This window comes from Artemia sp. Qi Xiang Cuo, chromosome 4 (genome assembly GCF_049724085.1).
Source record: "Artemia sp. Qi Xiang Cuo chromosome 4, ASM4972408v1, whole genome shotgun sequence".
Classification (NCBI taxonomy): domain Eukaryota; kingdom Metazoa; phylum Arthropoda; class Branchiopoda; order Anostraca; family Artemiidae; genus Artemia; species Artemia sp. Qi Xiang Cuo.
Window position 1 is genome coordinate 69,517,265 of NC_142797.1, and position 16,333 is coordinate 69,533,597.

A 16,333-nucleotide genomic window follows, 5' to 3' on the forward strand; every position below is an offset into this window, starting at 1 on the left:
AAAGGTATTGTTAGTGGACTTTTTGACTATGCTGAACAAAATGGTTATCTAAAAAGTTTGAACAGACGATTCTAAGAAAAAAAAGGCATGGGACAGGGCATAGTTGCCCTCCAATATTTTGGTCACTTAAAAACGAAAATAAAACTTTTAATTTCTGTTCGAATGAAACATCTCTCGATATTCTAGGACCACTGGGTCGATACGATCACCCCTGGGGAAAACATACAAATAAACACGCATCCGTAATCTTTCTTCTGGCAAGCTTGAAACCTTTACAGTAGGGTTCTCGGAAGCTCTGAATCTGACGGTGTAATTTTCATTATGTTTCTAAACCTAATGAAACTCGTTTATTTGGAACCAATATAATAATCCGATTCGGTTGATATATAAAATAAAAACACAAGTATTTTCAACTGAAAGTAAGGAGCAACATTAAAACTTAAAACGACCAGAAATTATTACGTATATGAGGGGGTTTGCTCCCACGTCAATACCTCGCTCTTTACGCTAAAGTTCGAATTTTGTTTGAATTACAAATCACTGAATCACAATGTTGCTCCTTACTTTCAGTTGAAAAAACTTGTTTTTTTATTTAATTTCTGATCGTTTTTTAAATAATACTGGGAAATCCTGCACCCTCTTCACAGAAACATTGTCTTCCAAAGGAAATATCCTCCATAGAAATATCCTCCCACGATCGTTACGATGACCAATAAAAAAAAAAAAAAAAAAAAATTAACACGCATCCGTGATCTTTAAACTGTCAAAAAATACAAAATTCCACATTTTTGCAGATAGGAGCTTGAAACATCTACAGTAGGGATTTCTGTTACGCTGAATCTGATGGTTTGATTTTCATAAAGATTTTATCATTTCTAGGGGGTGCTTCTCCCTTTTTTCGAAAATTAGGCAAACTTTTTCAGGCTCTTAACTTTGAATCGGTAAGACTAAACTTGATGAAACTTGTATATTTGAAATGAGCGTAACAATCTAATTCTTTTGATGTATCTACTGGTGTCAAAATACCGTTCTTTAGAGTTACGGTTACTATTGAGCAGGGTCGCTCCGAGCTTACACTTCGTTACCACGAACTGTTTGATTTGGTTTTGGCGATTTAAAAGGACTAATAAGGAAAAAGAAAACTTACCACGAGAAGAGCACCTCTGCTTTCTCCCATTGCACCTAAGCAGCCTATAGGTGGAGCAAGAGCTGCTAAAATAGCAGCTGTAAGTAAAACTGCTGTTCCATCGTGAAAATGACGCATTTCTATTGTATTTATAAAATACTTGAAGTCCCAATCAGCGTATGCCCAGCAGGCTAAGCCAAAAAGGGCCACACCAAGTATCTAAAAATGTAACTTTTTTAAAAAGTAGATTTCTAGAGAAGGCAAGTATTTAGAGCGTAAATGGATTGAAGTAGTCCTTAATCAACTAATTATTTTTTTTTCTAGCTTAATTTGTGGTACCTTTTACGTCGGGAATGCAAAGTCTTGCCGCCAGTAAAAAATTCAGATTTAGTGTATTTGTTGAAGCTATTTTTTGATGGAGAAGCAGATGGATTTGATGGAGAAACGTTTTTAGTAGAATCTTCCAAGCACCGATCAGGTGTTTTCTATAGTAATAAGTCACAGGTGTGTCCTTCCTCAGGAAATGCGAGAAAATTATGGTTTTAAATACATAGTTGTCGCACTGACCAAAGAATACCGGACACTTGAGAGAATGGAAACGGGTTCTTGGCAAAAAGCAAAATCGCCACGGCCTCCTAGAGTTTGGTCATTTAGTTTGTGCCCATTGGAGTCGTTTGGAGGGAGGGAGAGGAGCAATGCCGCTACGTCTTTTGAACGGTTTGTGGGCGTTATTCTCTCAGTTATTTGTGGTTTACGCTGTTCGTTTTAATTTTTACCTGTTTGTTCCTTTTGATTTTTGTGCGTTTTATGTTTCGTCTATTCACTCATAGTTTTTATCTATTATTCTTAAAATCAGTGGCAATAGAGCGTCATTTACGAGGTGACATTTCCAAGGCCGTATCTAGGGGGTTAAGAGGTTCTCAGCAGGAGATGGGAGCAGTAAAAAAAAACTATTTACAAATCACTCCAAAGTCAATGAATGGAACCGAAGTACATTATACATATCTTTTGTATTGTAGGTACACCTTGACACAAACAGCTGTACTGGGCCGGGGCTTGGGCATACATTTTTAGAAAGGACTAAAAAAATTGATAGTTTTAACAGTAATTACAAGGAAACTTTGAATTTCTTTTTACAATTTTTCTTGGGGCTAAGACCCCTCCTTCTCAGGCAATGAATGGAACCGAAGTACCTTAAATAGGCGTTAGTGCCTGATTCTAGAATTAGAGTCCTACTGTCATCTCCAAATTTTGATTAAATATTCAGTTTTATGGTTATAGAAACCATAAAAAGGAGTATATATATATATATATATATATATATATATATATATATATATATATATATATATATATATATATATATATATATATATATATATATATATATATATATATATATATATATATATATATATATATATATTTTTTTTTATATATATATATATATATATATATATATATATATATATATATTTCCCGAAAAAATATGGAGCAGTTTTCGAGAACATGTCAAATTTGCTCTTTACTTTGAGAAGATATTTTTTTAAAATTAATCCATGCTCGTTTTTAACATAAAGAAAACGAAAAAATAGGGGTCCATTACGCTTCATAATATGTTCCACACTAATATTTTTCCAAATATACAGCCTTTAAAAATTTATCATCAAGTAAAATGTGAGCCTAGTTAACAGCAAAATTTAAAAATGTTTTATGCTTACTGTTTCGCACCATTTGCTTAGACCAATTTTTTCCCCTGATATTTAAGGTGCTTTTACTTCCTAAAATCTATCAGTTCAACATTAGATTCTCTTGTTTTAAAACTTTCAAAAGTAGAAATGAATACATCCTCAAATATGCAAATAGGACAGAAATGGAATTATTGAAGAATAAGAAGGTAAATATACTGTGAATATCATTTCCTAAATGAAAAAGAAATTAATGAAAAAGAAAATAAGACTTATTACTTTTTATAAGGGTATTGGCACTGTAACTAGATAACTCAAATTGGTTGTAGTTTAGTCACGAAATTTGGTAGAAGGAGATCCGCTCCAGAAATCCTTTAATTGGTTTAATTTTTGTTTCCAGTATTTAATTGAAACTCCCATTATCCTATTTGTCATTAAAATACTTAATAAGCACTGATAAGAAGAGCTAATATATATAATAATAATAATAATCTGTATTTAAAAGCCCAAATGCAATAATATAAGCTCCAAATGCAAATTTTGTAAGCTTCAAATTCTGTTATTTGTAAACACCTAACGCGTGACGAGAACGTCCTATTCTTTACGTTTCGAATTCACATACTAATCCATAAATAGAGAACTGCCTCAATGCATTATACTATGCTAATTTCTTGCTTTTAACGCTTTTCTAAATGTTACTTTTAACCAGCTACAAAAAAAGAATTGACTTAAATGTGCTAAGCAGGGTTGCCACCCTTAGTGATTATCGCTATTTCTAGTGATTTTTTATACTGCTAATACTAAAAAATCACTAAATTTGCATATAAATCACTAGATTATTTAAGAAAGTCACTAAATCAACCCACAAAGCACTAAAACCCAGTGATTTTTTTTCACCGGGTGGCAACCCTGGTGCTAAGAACTATGACTTAAATTAGTCGCATTTCACACAACGCCAGCGCTACTTGTAGCACATCTATCTGTGCTTCAGCATGTTGTACCAAATGTGTGCTGAGAATAGAATAAAGTGAATTTATACAATATATATATATATATATATATATTTCTCACAGTTAAGAAATTTTGTGTGCACGCAGAAGCGGTACCAAACCATTTTCTTTTCCTATTTTTATCAGTTTTATCATGCTGCACTAGGAGACCGAGCTTCGCTTGTGAAGTGAATTATAGACATACAAACAATATGCAGTGTAACCCCCTCCGGAAATGTACACCCCCCCTCACACCTTCATTTATACAAGAAACACTTTTGTCTAATTTTTATATAATTCGATTTTTCTAGACAAAGACACAAAACGTAAGGTAATTTTAAACTCTAGGAGTCAATTTTCCTTTCCAATTGGCATTCCTGGCAATTTCTAATTAATTTAAAGTTTCTGCCGCAGTGATGCCAATAATTCTTCTGATTTTCTGTATATTCTTTGTTAAACAATACCCAACGGATAAGTTAATAATTATAACTTTATTTTTCGAATACCTTCAAATTTTAAATGCGGTCACTATTTAAATTTGGGAAATGTGTCACAGTGTAATGTTACACAATCTGTGGTAACACTGTGACCTATCCTGCATCTTTACTTAGTGCTTTTGCGCTGCCTATGATTTTTGTTTCGGCTTTATGTGGCCTGCTGATAGCAATGCTATTTATTAATATAAATTGGCAAACCCACAAGCAAATCAATTTAATAAAAAATAAAATATAATATTTCAATAAATCAGATACATTAAAAGTTTAGTATAACAAATTAAATCTTACAGAGTCAAAATCCATTCAAAACTACGAGCAAACGAAAAGCGTGATACCCAGAGCTTTTAGAATAGATCTTGGTTCAATTATGAGATTGAGCATCCTTTGCTGGGCTTGGGGGCTGGGAGAAGTGGAGGGGGATATGTAATGCAGCATTAGTGGTCAATTTGGCTGAAAAATGCCGAGTGTAAACGAAATTCAATATCATCCATCCGAAAGCTTGTTTGCGCTATACAACTTCCGTCTTAAGCGGCTCACAGCCTACAATTTTGCAAAATGCTAAGCACCAGCACTTATATTTATGATTGTTTAATGTGTTTATTGTTTATAATGTATTCCGTAATGTTTTTAAATTTACCACGTTGCGTGTTTGTTAGATACTTACTTTTCTTCCCTACCACCTGAATAGAACCTACTTCAATAGAACCCCCCCCCTTACCCGTCCAATAAAAACACTGTAGCTACGCCCCTGGATGCGAACATTGGGTGGTTACGGCACTCAAAATTTCACCCGCTGTGGTATTTTATGTGTATGGTGAATTCCTAGTCTCCCCGAAATGGATTGCAATTTAGCACTTCCTATATGAAGGGCGAAAATTTCTTCGTTTGTGCAATAACAAAAAAATAGTCATGTTACGATATCTTCCACCGAAAAAGTAAAATACTATTTTCTCACAATACATAATTTTTTTTATACAGAAAGGATGGCCTTTCTAAGGCCATCCTTAGAATATAAAGGATGTAAATAAATCAATAACAAGAAATTAAAAGCTTTAGGATGTTTCTAATAGTCGAATGTAAATGATGGAAAACCACTTTCCACCTGACATGTTTGAAAAATTTGTAACAAAAGTCTTGGGGTATGAAAATTAATGGACAATTTATATCTCAATTTTAATTTAAGGTATTTTCAGTCTCAATTTATTTCCTTCTAATTGGCTATATTATCTAGTATCTTATGTTGAAATAAGAAGTGTTTAAAAATGCCTATAATCTGTTGTTTTTTTTCTTGATCTTAATGACTATTTTGATTATTCTACAAATTTTATGCAAAACACTGTAAACAGTAATGTTAAATTTTTTTTTTTTTTTTTTTAGGGAAGATGGAATTACTCCGCTTACTCCGAAATTTACTTTTTGCATAGATTTAGATTTTATTCTTTTATAATTTGGTCTCTTGGTGACCAAATTAGGGTCAATGATCAATTAGGGTCAATGTTAATTTCTCATTCAATTAGGGCCTTAGAATAAAATCACAAATTACTCAATCTTCAAGCCATTATTTAGTTCTTCTTCTTTTTTTTTTATTTTTCTTTTTCACAGAAATATATTAAAAACGAACAGGGATAAAATTAAAAAAAAAAGTTTTTTTTTTTAGCAAAAGTAAGAGTAAACCTATGTCTTGAGCAGAACAAAAAAACTAACTGAAATTATAATGAAAACAATGAACTAAAAGCTATAAGAAACATATATCAGACTTGATGAATAATAAAACCAATAATGAAGTTATGATGTACCAAAAATAAAACTGGTATTTAACTCAAACTCAAAACAAACAGAAATTACTAGATACATGAATTGGGAAGCCGTCCCCTTTTACCCAATTATAGCGCGAGTTACTGAAAGCAAAAAAAGGGATGTTTTGTCCAATAACAACTAAGGTCAGTTCCAGAGTGAATGGTTTTACTGGGAATCAGCAACCCCCCCCCCCTTTCCTAAAGGTTCAATTCTACAAAAAGGTTCAAAGATGCAAAAATGCATATAAGAAAATTTTGAAGGGTTTTATAAATTGCTTTTTGTAAACAACATCCTCCCCCGACAAATTACGCCCCCTGCCCCCAAAAAATCCTAGATATAGCCCTATAAAAAATTAAACGTTCAAAATACATATTGTTTTAAATGAACCACATTTTAGAATTTTAAAACAAAAGAAGAGTGAAAGAAATCACCATTTTTTGTAACCCTTGATTAGTTTTGGAACGCCATTGTTCTTTGTTGCGTTGTTGTTCATGATATAACAAATAAAACCAAAATTAATTTTTAAACTAATTCTGGAATGAATTTATAATAATTGAAAACTATAACCCTATTAACAATCAAGATCACGCAAACAAAAATATACATATTTAAAAAAAACTATTTTATGTCTAAATTCTTCTTTTTGGTCTATATCATTTAAACATATAAAGCAATGGTGCCTAGATTACATTTAGAAAATGAGTAGTTTTGATTTTAAATGAAACCCATTTTGTTCTTTGGAATGAAAATTTGCAATGAAAAATTTATTCGGTTCTTTTATGCATTTTAAAGGAATCTGTTTAGAATGAAGAAAGTCTGAATGAAACATTAGTGCATTACAGCCTGATGGAACAAGATTAATATTATAAAATGATTCCGCATGAACTTAGAGACCTTTCGTATATCTATTTATTTCTCAATATTATAATGATAAAAGAGAAATCGCTTAAAATATATTCTACTTTAAGTAAAGCGCGAATGACACTCACGCTATAATTGGGTTACAAAGGGGACGACTTCCCAGTTCCGATATCTACTAATTTCTGTTCTTTGAGTTTGAGTTAAATACCAGTTTTATTTTCGGTACATCATAAATCCATTATTGTTTTCAGTTTTTATCAAGTCTAGAATCTGTTTCTTTAAACTTTTACTTCATTGTTCATTGTAAATCCAGTTAGTTTTTTTTTTTTTTTGCTCTTCGCAAGAAATAGCTTCGTTCTTTACTTTTACTAAAGAAAAGTTGTTTTATTTTTTGTTTAATACTAAAAAAGGACAGAAGAACTCCTGATCTTCTTTTGAATTAGGCTACTGAAGAATTTTCTAAGACCATTGGTTTGACAAGATCACCCTTGAAAAAAAGCACATACGAACGTATCCGTGATATTTCTTCTAGGACAAAATGCAAAATTTCACATTTTTGTACACAGGGCTTTAAACTTCTTCGGTAGGGGTTTTATTCTACTCTTAATTTAACGATGTAATTTTATATAGCTCATGTGCTGTTTTTGGGGATGCTTTCCCCTGCTTTCAAGTATCAGGCAAATTTCGTCTGGTTCTTAGCTTTGGGTGGGTAACTAAATTTTATTAAATTTTACATGTTTAAAAGTGCTATGTGTATTGTTTTTGTTTAGATATTTTAGAAAAACTTCTTGTTTTTAGAGCTGTTCTTATTATTAGCCAATAGCATCAATTAACGAAAATTTAGGGGGCGAGGTGGGGGGAGTAAACTCTAATTTTCAAAAGTTACAAAATTACTTTTCACTGTAACAAAATGTCAATCAAATTTGACATTTGACCAGGTTGAAACTACAGTTACCTCTAAAATTACCATGAAAAGCCCATTCTTTTTGTTTATATATTTTTATCAAAACTTCTTTTTTTTAGAGTTGTGCTTATTGTTAGCCAATGACATCAATTAAAGAAAATTTAGGGGGGGGCTAAATCTAATTTTCAAAATCTAGAGGTGGACAAATTTGTAGTTTTTCCAATTTTTCCAAATAAAGACCAAAAATGCATTTTTCAGTGAAAATACCCCTAAGAAGGGTATTTCTAAAAATCTACCAGGCAAAGAAATCTAGGGGGCGGCCACATATCCCCGGCCCTTAAACTGACGCCAATGTCATAAGCATGATCTGGTTCTTGATTACAGTCGTTACCAAAAACTGGTTGATTATAATGGGTCACATCATTTCAAAAGTTTATTTAGTTAAATCAATTGTAAATACATATGAAACGTCAATAGCTGAAGTTAAGATTTAGCTGTAGGTTAAAATCTTATCAATTTTTGAATTCACTTATTTTTAATATCTAGACATTGATGTATTTGCATTCCAGGAAAAAGGGATTATTAGTAAAAATTTCGGTTTGAAGCCAATGCACGCAAAACATCGAATTATGACCACCCCTAGCACCAGAGTGTCTACTTTTGATCTGAGGTGTCGTTTGGTGGGGCAAGGAGGAGGGGGACAGTTTCCCCTATAATGTGGAGAAAAAATTATTATTTATCCCATGCCCTTTGACTATCCGGATATGGACCCCTCTTGCCCCACCCCATTAAAATGCTGGAGATTCCCCCTGACACGTCAGGGAAAAGGGCTAGGTTTTCAGGAAGATAAAATAGAACATCGACGAAGAACATTTAGGATAAGAAAATACAGACATTCTTAGCCAAGGATATCAAAGGTACTTTTTAATTAAAGGGGGCAATGCACTTCACATGATTTCTGAATAACGCATTTCACATTATTTCTGACAAGAGTTGATGAGATTCCTGGCCAACACATTCTGTGGTTAACACGTTCTATCGATTGGTTAAATATGCTTCTTTTATCTTATTTCATTCACTACTGAACTAGGTAAGTATTTTTTAAACGTTTCCAACCCCTTTTATGGCTCTTTAATAAGTTGACCCAGCAGCCCTGCTGACCTCTAGTTCGTGCTACCAGTAACCCGCTTTTTTCAGTTAATTGTCAAAATAAATCTATTTAGAAAAATCTAACATTAATATGATTGTGACACATGCTGCTTGAGTGTACTTCAGCCAACCCAGCCTTAACAGAACGTCAATCAAATTTGACTTTTAACCAGGTTGACTCTACAGCTCTGCTGACATATACTAGAAATCTAATACTTTTTATTCATAAAACTGAAAAAGATTATTTTTCGAAATCTAATACTTTTTATTCATAAAACCAAAAAAGATAATTTTTCGAAATCTAAGGGGAAATATCCCTTCCATCCTCGTTCTCCAATTAGGACCCCCAAAAATATCGCCTTTAGAATACCGAAGCCATTTTATATTATTATTAGTTATTTCTTTCCATTAATGTATTATGTTCAATTCTTTTATATTACAGAATTATTTTATTCAGATCATAAATTAATTGGTCTCATTGTAATCAAACAGCTTTAAATTTGGAGGTTATTAAAAGCATCCAATTTCTATAAATTGACTTTCAATTGGGTTGTTTCTATAGTCCCACTGTTATAGACTTCACGCCATCATTACCTTTTTCGATGATTACAAATTTAATGATCCCGTTAGTACAACTTAAAATTTAGTGTAATATTTATGTGTGAATATTACATTAGTAGTATTTATACTGTAACATTAAGTGTAATTTAATATTAGTATAATTAATATATAGAACAGCCCTTTATATTATAATCAGTCAACTCATCTCAACATTTTTTTTCATTAATTGAAGCGGAGTAAAAATGTATTATTACTTACCACTCCCAAGAAATTATACAAAAACAAAGCATATTTGATATAGGTCAGTCGACTTTCTGGGGTCGCCATCACTATGCCTATGCCTGAATTCTAAAGTGTAACTGATCTCTATGTTCTCAGTCTTTCACTTGAGAAACGAATAACAATGCCAATCATTTCCTGGGTGAAGTGTACTTTTCCTTATCGGTGCTTTTTTTGTAAAACTGATTAATAAGGTGCTAAATATTGCGAAATATGATGGTTTTATCAAAATGTTAGTTTATGGGGCTTACATTACGAAAGCAGAGATACTGAATGATTGTGACATAAATAGTAGGCTTGTTTTTGTTTTTTTTTATCATTTGAAAGGTAGAAAGTTTTCTGTCACGACCATTTTGAAAGTTGAAAAAAACTTCTATGGAAATAAAAAGTGAGACTGAAACTTAACACGAACAAAAATTATTCCTGCTCAGCCATGGCCGTATAAAGGGGGGTAGGGGATCGATCCTCCCCCCTTTAAATGTTTGTCCGACTCGAAATAAGGTAACCAAAAATGCACATAAAAAAATTGTGATGCGTTTTTTAAAGCTATTGTACCCCCCCCCCCCCGAAACAAAATTCGGAACTTGTTAATAATACCGAAGACACCCAAGAACTGAAGTTAGGTTAATCCTAATTAAATATAACCTTTAGTTTATATGATTGTACAATTTAAGCTATATATTTGCACATTAGAGGGGGGTGGGGAAAAGTATTTGGAAAGTGCCCCTAACCTATCATAATCCCCCCTAATGTGCAAATATATAACCCAAACATCAAAACCAAAAGGGACACTCTAGTGAAAATTTTAGTGACAGCCAATAAAAACCCAAAACTATTCTCTTTGCCGATTTGGTCCATAACAGATCGATACGCACCGATTGGCATAAAGTTATATTACATAATAGATTTGCATAGAAAGATTAATCGAAATTTATTGTTTTTTTATCATTTTATTATATTAGCAATATCTTGAGGAAACTTCAGTTACAGCGTTGACATTTATTCCTCAACATACCATAAACTTGGGTTAACAACTACACTTTGTAATTTTTTTTTCCTTCCCTTAGTTAGAAAAAGCACCATTTTCTCAATCCGTTAATACCACTTCGTATCGAAGAAGTTGTCGTAGTAACTTCGAAAAGGGTTCATTCAATTGGAATGCTTGTGCCCTTTTTAATAGTCGAAAATAATTGTAAGGCGACTAACACCCCTTCCACGCTCACATTTTCCTGAAACACATCCAATCAAAATTTTGAGATAGCAATTTTTTTCAGTGTAGTTAATTTCCTGATAGAAATTATGTTTTTGAGGAGGTCACTCCCCAACAAACATCAGGGCAAGGGTTGTAAGTTATGCCTTTGGGGCATATAAGGTTTTTATAGAAAGCGTTGTCATAGAAACTTCAAAAAAGTCTCATTTGATTGAAAATTCAAAGGGCTAGTGCCCTTTTTAATAGTCGAAAGTGATTGGAAAGCAAATAATACCCCTTCCACGCGCACCCTTTCCCCAAACTCATCCAATCAAAATTTTGAGATAGCCTTTTTGTTCCACGCAGTTTAAAGTTCAGGAAATTATACCTTTGAGCAGGACACACCCCCACAGGCTTCCGGGCAAGGGTTATAAGTTATGCCCTGGGGGCATATAAGTTTTTATCGAGACTTTAGTCCTAGAAACTTGAAAAAGGGCTCATTCGATTGGAAATTCAAAGGTCTAGTGCCCTTTTTAATAGTCGAAAGTGATTTGAGGGAAACTAACCCCCCTCTCACGCCCACCTTTTCCCCAAACACATCCTATCAACATTTTTAGATAGCCATTTTGTTCAGTGTCGTTGATTTCCAAATAGAAATTATGTTTTTGAGGAGCACACTCTCCGACAGCCCTCAGGTCAAGGGTTGTAAGTTATGCTCTAGGGGCATATACGGTAAAGTGTTGTCGTATAAACTTGAAAAAGGGCTCGTTCTATTGGAAATTCAAAGGGCTACTGCCCTTTTTAATAGTCGAATGTGATTTGAGAGCAATTAACCCCCCTCTCACGCCCACCATTTCCCCAAACACATCCAATCAGAATTTTAAGATAGCCATTTTCTTCAACGTAGTTAAAAGTTCTGGAAATTAGGTCTTTGAGGATGACAACCCCCCCCACAGCCCTCAGGGCAAAGGTTGTAAGTTATGCCCTAGGGGCAGATAAGGTTTTTATAGAACAAGTTGTCATAGAAACTTCAAAAAGGGCTCATTCGATTGGAAATTGGAATGGATAGTGCCCTTTTTAATAGTCGAAAGTGATTGGAAGGCAACTAATACCCCTTCCACGCCCACCATTTCCCCAAACACATCCAATCAAAATTTTGAGATAGCCTTTTTGGTCCACGTAGTCGAAAGTTCTGAAAATTAGGTCTTCTAGGATGATAACCCCATCAGAGCCCTCAGTACAAGGGATGTAAGTTATGCCCTGGGCACATATAAGATTTATATAGAAAGTTGTTGTAGAAATTTCAAAAAGGGCTGATTTGATTGGAAATTGAAAATGCCCTTTTTAATAGTCGAAAGAGAGTGGAGGGTAGTTAACCCCCCTCTCACGCCCACCATTTCCCCAAACACATTCAATCAAAGTTTAGAGATAGCCATGTTGTTCAACGTGGTTGAAAGTTCTGGAAATTATGTATTTAGGGATGACAAACCCCCCAGAGCCCCAAGGGCAAAGGCTGTAAGTTATGCCCTGTGGGCATATAAGGTTCTGATAGATATAGTTGTCGTAAAAACTTCAAAAAAGGTTCATTCAATCGGAAATTTAGAGGGCTAGTGGAGGGTAACTAACCCCCCTCTTACGCCCACAATATCCCCAAACACATCCAATTAAAATTTTCAGATAGTCATTTTGTTCAAAGTTGCAGAAAGTTCTTGAAATTAGGTCTTTGAGGATGACACCCTCTCCCCCCAGCCCCCAGGTCAAGGGTTTTAAGTTATGCCCTGGGGGCATATAAGGTTTTTATTGAAAGTCTTGTCGTAGAAACTTCAAAAGGGCTCACTTGATTGGAAATTGAAAGGGCTAGTGAGTAGTGATAGGTCAATTAAAAAGCGCACAGTCCCTCCACCATACAAGCGCACAGTACTCCCTTCTATGTCAATGAAAGAGAGCGCACAGTACTCCCTTACTATGTCAATGAAAGAGAGCGCAGAGTACTCCCTTACTATGTCACTGAAAGAGAGCGGGCATACTCCATTATAGTGTCAATTAAAGAAAGCGCACAGTACCCGTACCATACAAGCGGGTGACCAAAAGGTATTGAGATTGTGCACAAAGTGCCCCAGCCCCCCCTCCACCCTCCCTCCAACCCCCCTCTCCTCCCTCCCTCCAACCCCCCCCCTATCCTCCATCCCTCCAACCCCCCCCCCCCAACTTTTTTTTTACCAAAAGGCATTGAGATTGTGCACAAAGGACCATAGCCCTCCAGCCCCCCCTCCAGCCTACCTCAAACCCACCCTTTCCTTCCTCCCTCCAACCCCCTCTCCTCCCTCCCTCCAACCCCCTCTCCTCCCTCCCTCCAACCCCCCCCCCCAAATTTTTTTTACATCTCTTAGAATGTCATGAAACATGCTTAAAACATAAAAAAAATCACATTTAATATTTTCCAACTTCAAAATGGGAATGATAGATATGTGTGTCGCAACTTTTACTATTAGAAAAATAATATTTGTAGTGACCATTTTTTTTTTCTTTTTTTTACAGTTTTTTTCAACTTTTTTTTACATATCTTAGAATGATAATAAACATGCTTAAAACATAAAGAAATCACATTTTATATTTGCCAAATTCCAAATGGGGCTTACCTCGACATGTGTGTTACGACTTTTAGGCCTACTATTAGAAAAATAATGTTTGTAGTGACCATTTTTTTTTTGAAATTTTTTTCAACTTTTTTTTTACATCTCTAAATCATATCAGAAAAATAGAATGACACTTCTGATTTAAATTTTAAAACATATTTTTGTGCATGCAATTTATGAGGACTGATGGTTCTCATTCAATATTTTTTCATGAAAAACAAACTATTTTTTTTTTAACATGGTATTTTCCAAATTCAAAATGTGAATGATATATAAATGTTAGTCGTGACTTTTACTATTAGAAAAATATTGTTTGTAGTAGCACTTTTTTTTACTTATTTTTTTTAACTTAAAACAAGACAGGTAGGAAATTACTGTATCAATTAAAGAGGCAAGACAGGTAGGACATTACTGCATCAACTAAAGAGACAAGGCAGATAGGGTTTAGTTTTAGTTTAGAGTTTTAGTTTAGAGTTATAGTTTGGTTTAGTTTTAGTTACGAGTTTTAGCTTAGAGTTTTATCCTTGAGTCTTAGCTTATAATTTTTAGTTACACTTATAGTTTAGTTTAGTTTCAGTTGAGAGTTTTAGTTTAGAATTTTAGCTTAGTTTAGTTTTACTTAAGAGTTTTAGTTTAGATTTTTAGCTTAGAGTATTATCTTCGTGTTCTTAGTCACACTTATAGCTTAGTTTAGTTTCAGTTAAGAGTTTTGTTTTAGAGTTGTAGTTTAGTTTTATTTAAGAGTTTTAGTTTAGAGTTTAGAGTTTTAGCTTAGAGTCTTATCTTAGAGCTCTAGTTTAGTTTTAGTTGAGTTTTAGTTTAGAGTTTAGAGTTTTAGCTTAGAGTCTTATCTTAGAGTTTTGGTTAGAGTTTATAGTTTAATTTAGTTTTAGTTAAGAGTTGTAGTCTAGTTTCAGTTAAGAGTTTCAGTTTAGAGTTTAGAGTTTTAGTTTAGAGTCTTAGCATAAAGTTTTAGTTAGATTTATAGTTTAGTTTAGTTTCAGTTAATAGTTTTAGTTTAGAGTTGTAGTCTAGCTTTAGTTATATACTTAGTTTATATAGTTTAATTTAGTTAATAGGATACCCATTTCCAAAAAGTATGTCCTTGATAAAGATTAATTCTGCTGTGATGTTGGAATCAGAACAAAGGTTTAGGGCACGATCAACGAGGGATATTACGACTGCTCTTTCAACTTGTGGAGGGTGGTTTGATTTAAAATGCAAATATCTATCATTTTGTGTTGGTTTTCTATAAAAAAGTAAAATTGAGTTTATCGAAGCTACGAATAACTTACACATCAAGGAATGGGATTTTATTTGCGATTTTGATTTCTAAAGTAAACTGTAAACTTCTATCGTATGCATTAAGGTGATGTAAGAAACCCTTAAGCTCAATTTCCCCCTAGTTTTAGAGTGAAATTACGTCATCCATGTAGCGTCCCCAGAAGATATGTTTCAAAAAATACGAATCTAATGCCCAATTTTCAATATGTTCCACATAAATATTCGCAAGTAACCCGGAGAGGGGCGCACCCATCGCTAAGCCATTAATTTGCTGATAAAAAGAATTACGGAAGTGGAAATACATTGAGTACTTGTTACAGAGTGTAACCAAGGTCACTAAGACTTCAAAATCTATTCCTGCTGCTGAAGCTTCTATTAAGTGATAATTTTCTTTGATTTCATTTTCTAATAACTGTTCAGATACTGCGACACCAATATTTGTATACATTGAAACAATGTCAAAGCTACTTATAATTGTATTTTCTGAGATATTTACGTTTTTCAACTAAATCTACCGAATTACATATATATGAGTTTTGAGAGTATGGCAAAGCTTTTAAAGGCTGTACATAACCATTTCCCAATATTGGATGCGGGGGATTTCGTACAAGCTACTATGGGCCTTAAGGGAATGCCTTGCTTGTGCAATTTTGGTAGACCATAAAACTTTGGGAAAAAGCTACCACGGGGAAAAATTTACTATATAGTTGTGGAATAATTTTACCATTTTGTTTTAAACTTTTTAATTCATTTATAATTTTGTTTGAAAATTGATCAGTATGATCGTATGTTATAGTTCTATATGTTGTCTCGTCATTTAGATGAGAATCAATTTCTGTGTCGTAATCTTTTGTATCCATGACAACCAGAGAATTGCCTTTATCTGCTTTAGTTATAATAATGGATGAATAGTTACGGAGATTAGATAGTATTTTTAGGTCATACAAATTGTCTTTTTTTTATTGGCGGGTGAATTAACCTTTTTTGATTGTTGTAAAGGGTATCAACAATCCTTTATCCTTTGAAAGTAACAGATTTTTCTTAATAGTAACATTTTTTTCTAATACCAGCGAGTTTTCCGCCAAAGATAACAAATTTCTCTTAGAAGTAATATGTTTTGTTTATGATAACAAGTTTTCTGTCAGAGGTAGCAAGTTTTCTTAACAGTAACAAATGATCTGTTCGAAGTAACCAGTTTTTCCTTAATACTAACAAACTTTTACTTAGCACTATTAAATTTCTCTTGGAACTAATAGGTTTTTATTGATAGTAACGAATTTATTCTAACAGCAGCAAGTTTTCAGTCAAAGATAACAAAATTCTCTTAGAAGTAACACTTTTTTGTTTATGATAACAAGTTTTCTGTTAGAGAT

The 16,333-nt window shown here is 33.4% G+C and overlaps 1 protein-coding gene across 1 annotated transcript in view; it reads right to left on the reverse strand.

The window, feature by feature from the left end:
- LOC148953370 (tetraspanin-2A-like) overlaps positions 1–9,987 on the reverse strand; it is a 53,353-nt gene extending 43,366 nt beyond the window's left edge. The window contains exons 1-2 of the mRNA XM_089087648.1: positions 9,831–9,987; positions 1,148–1,345 (exon numbers count right to left, since the gene is read on the reverse strand). Of these exons, the coding sequence (XP_088943774.1) occupies positions 1,148–1,345; positions 9,831–9,899 (267 nt within the window). The 5' untranslated portion in view covers positions 9,900–9,987. The remainder of the gene's footprint in view (positions 1–1,147; positions 1,346–9,830) is intronic.
- Between the last annotated feature and the right edge of the window lie 6,346 nt (positions 9,988–16,333).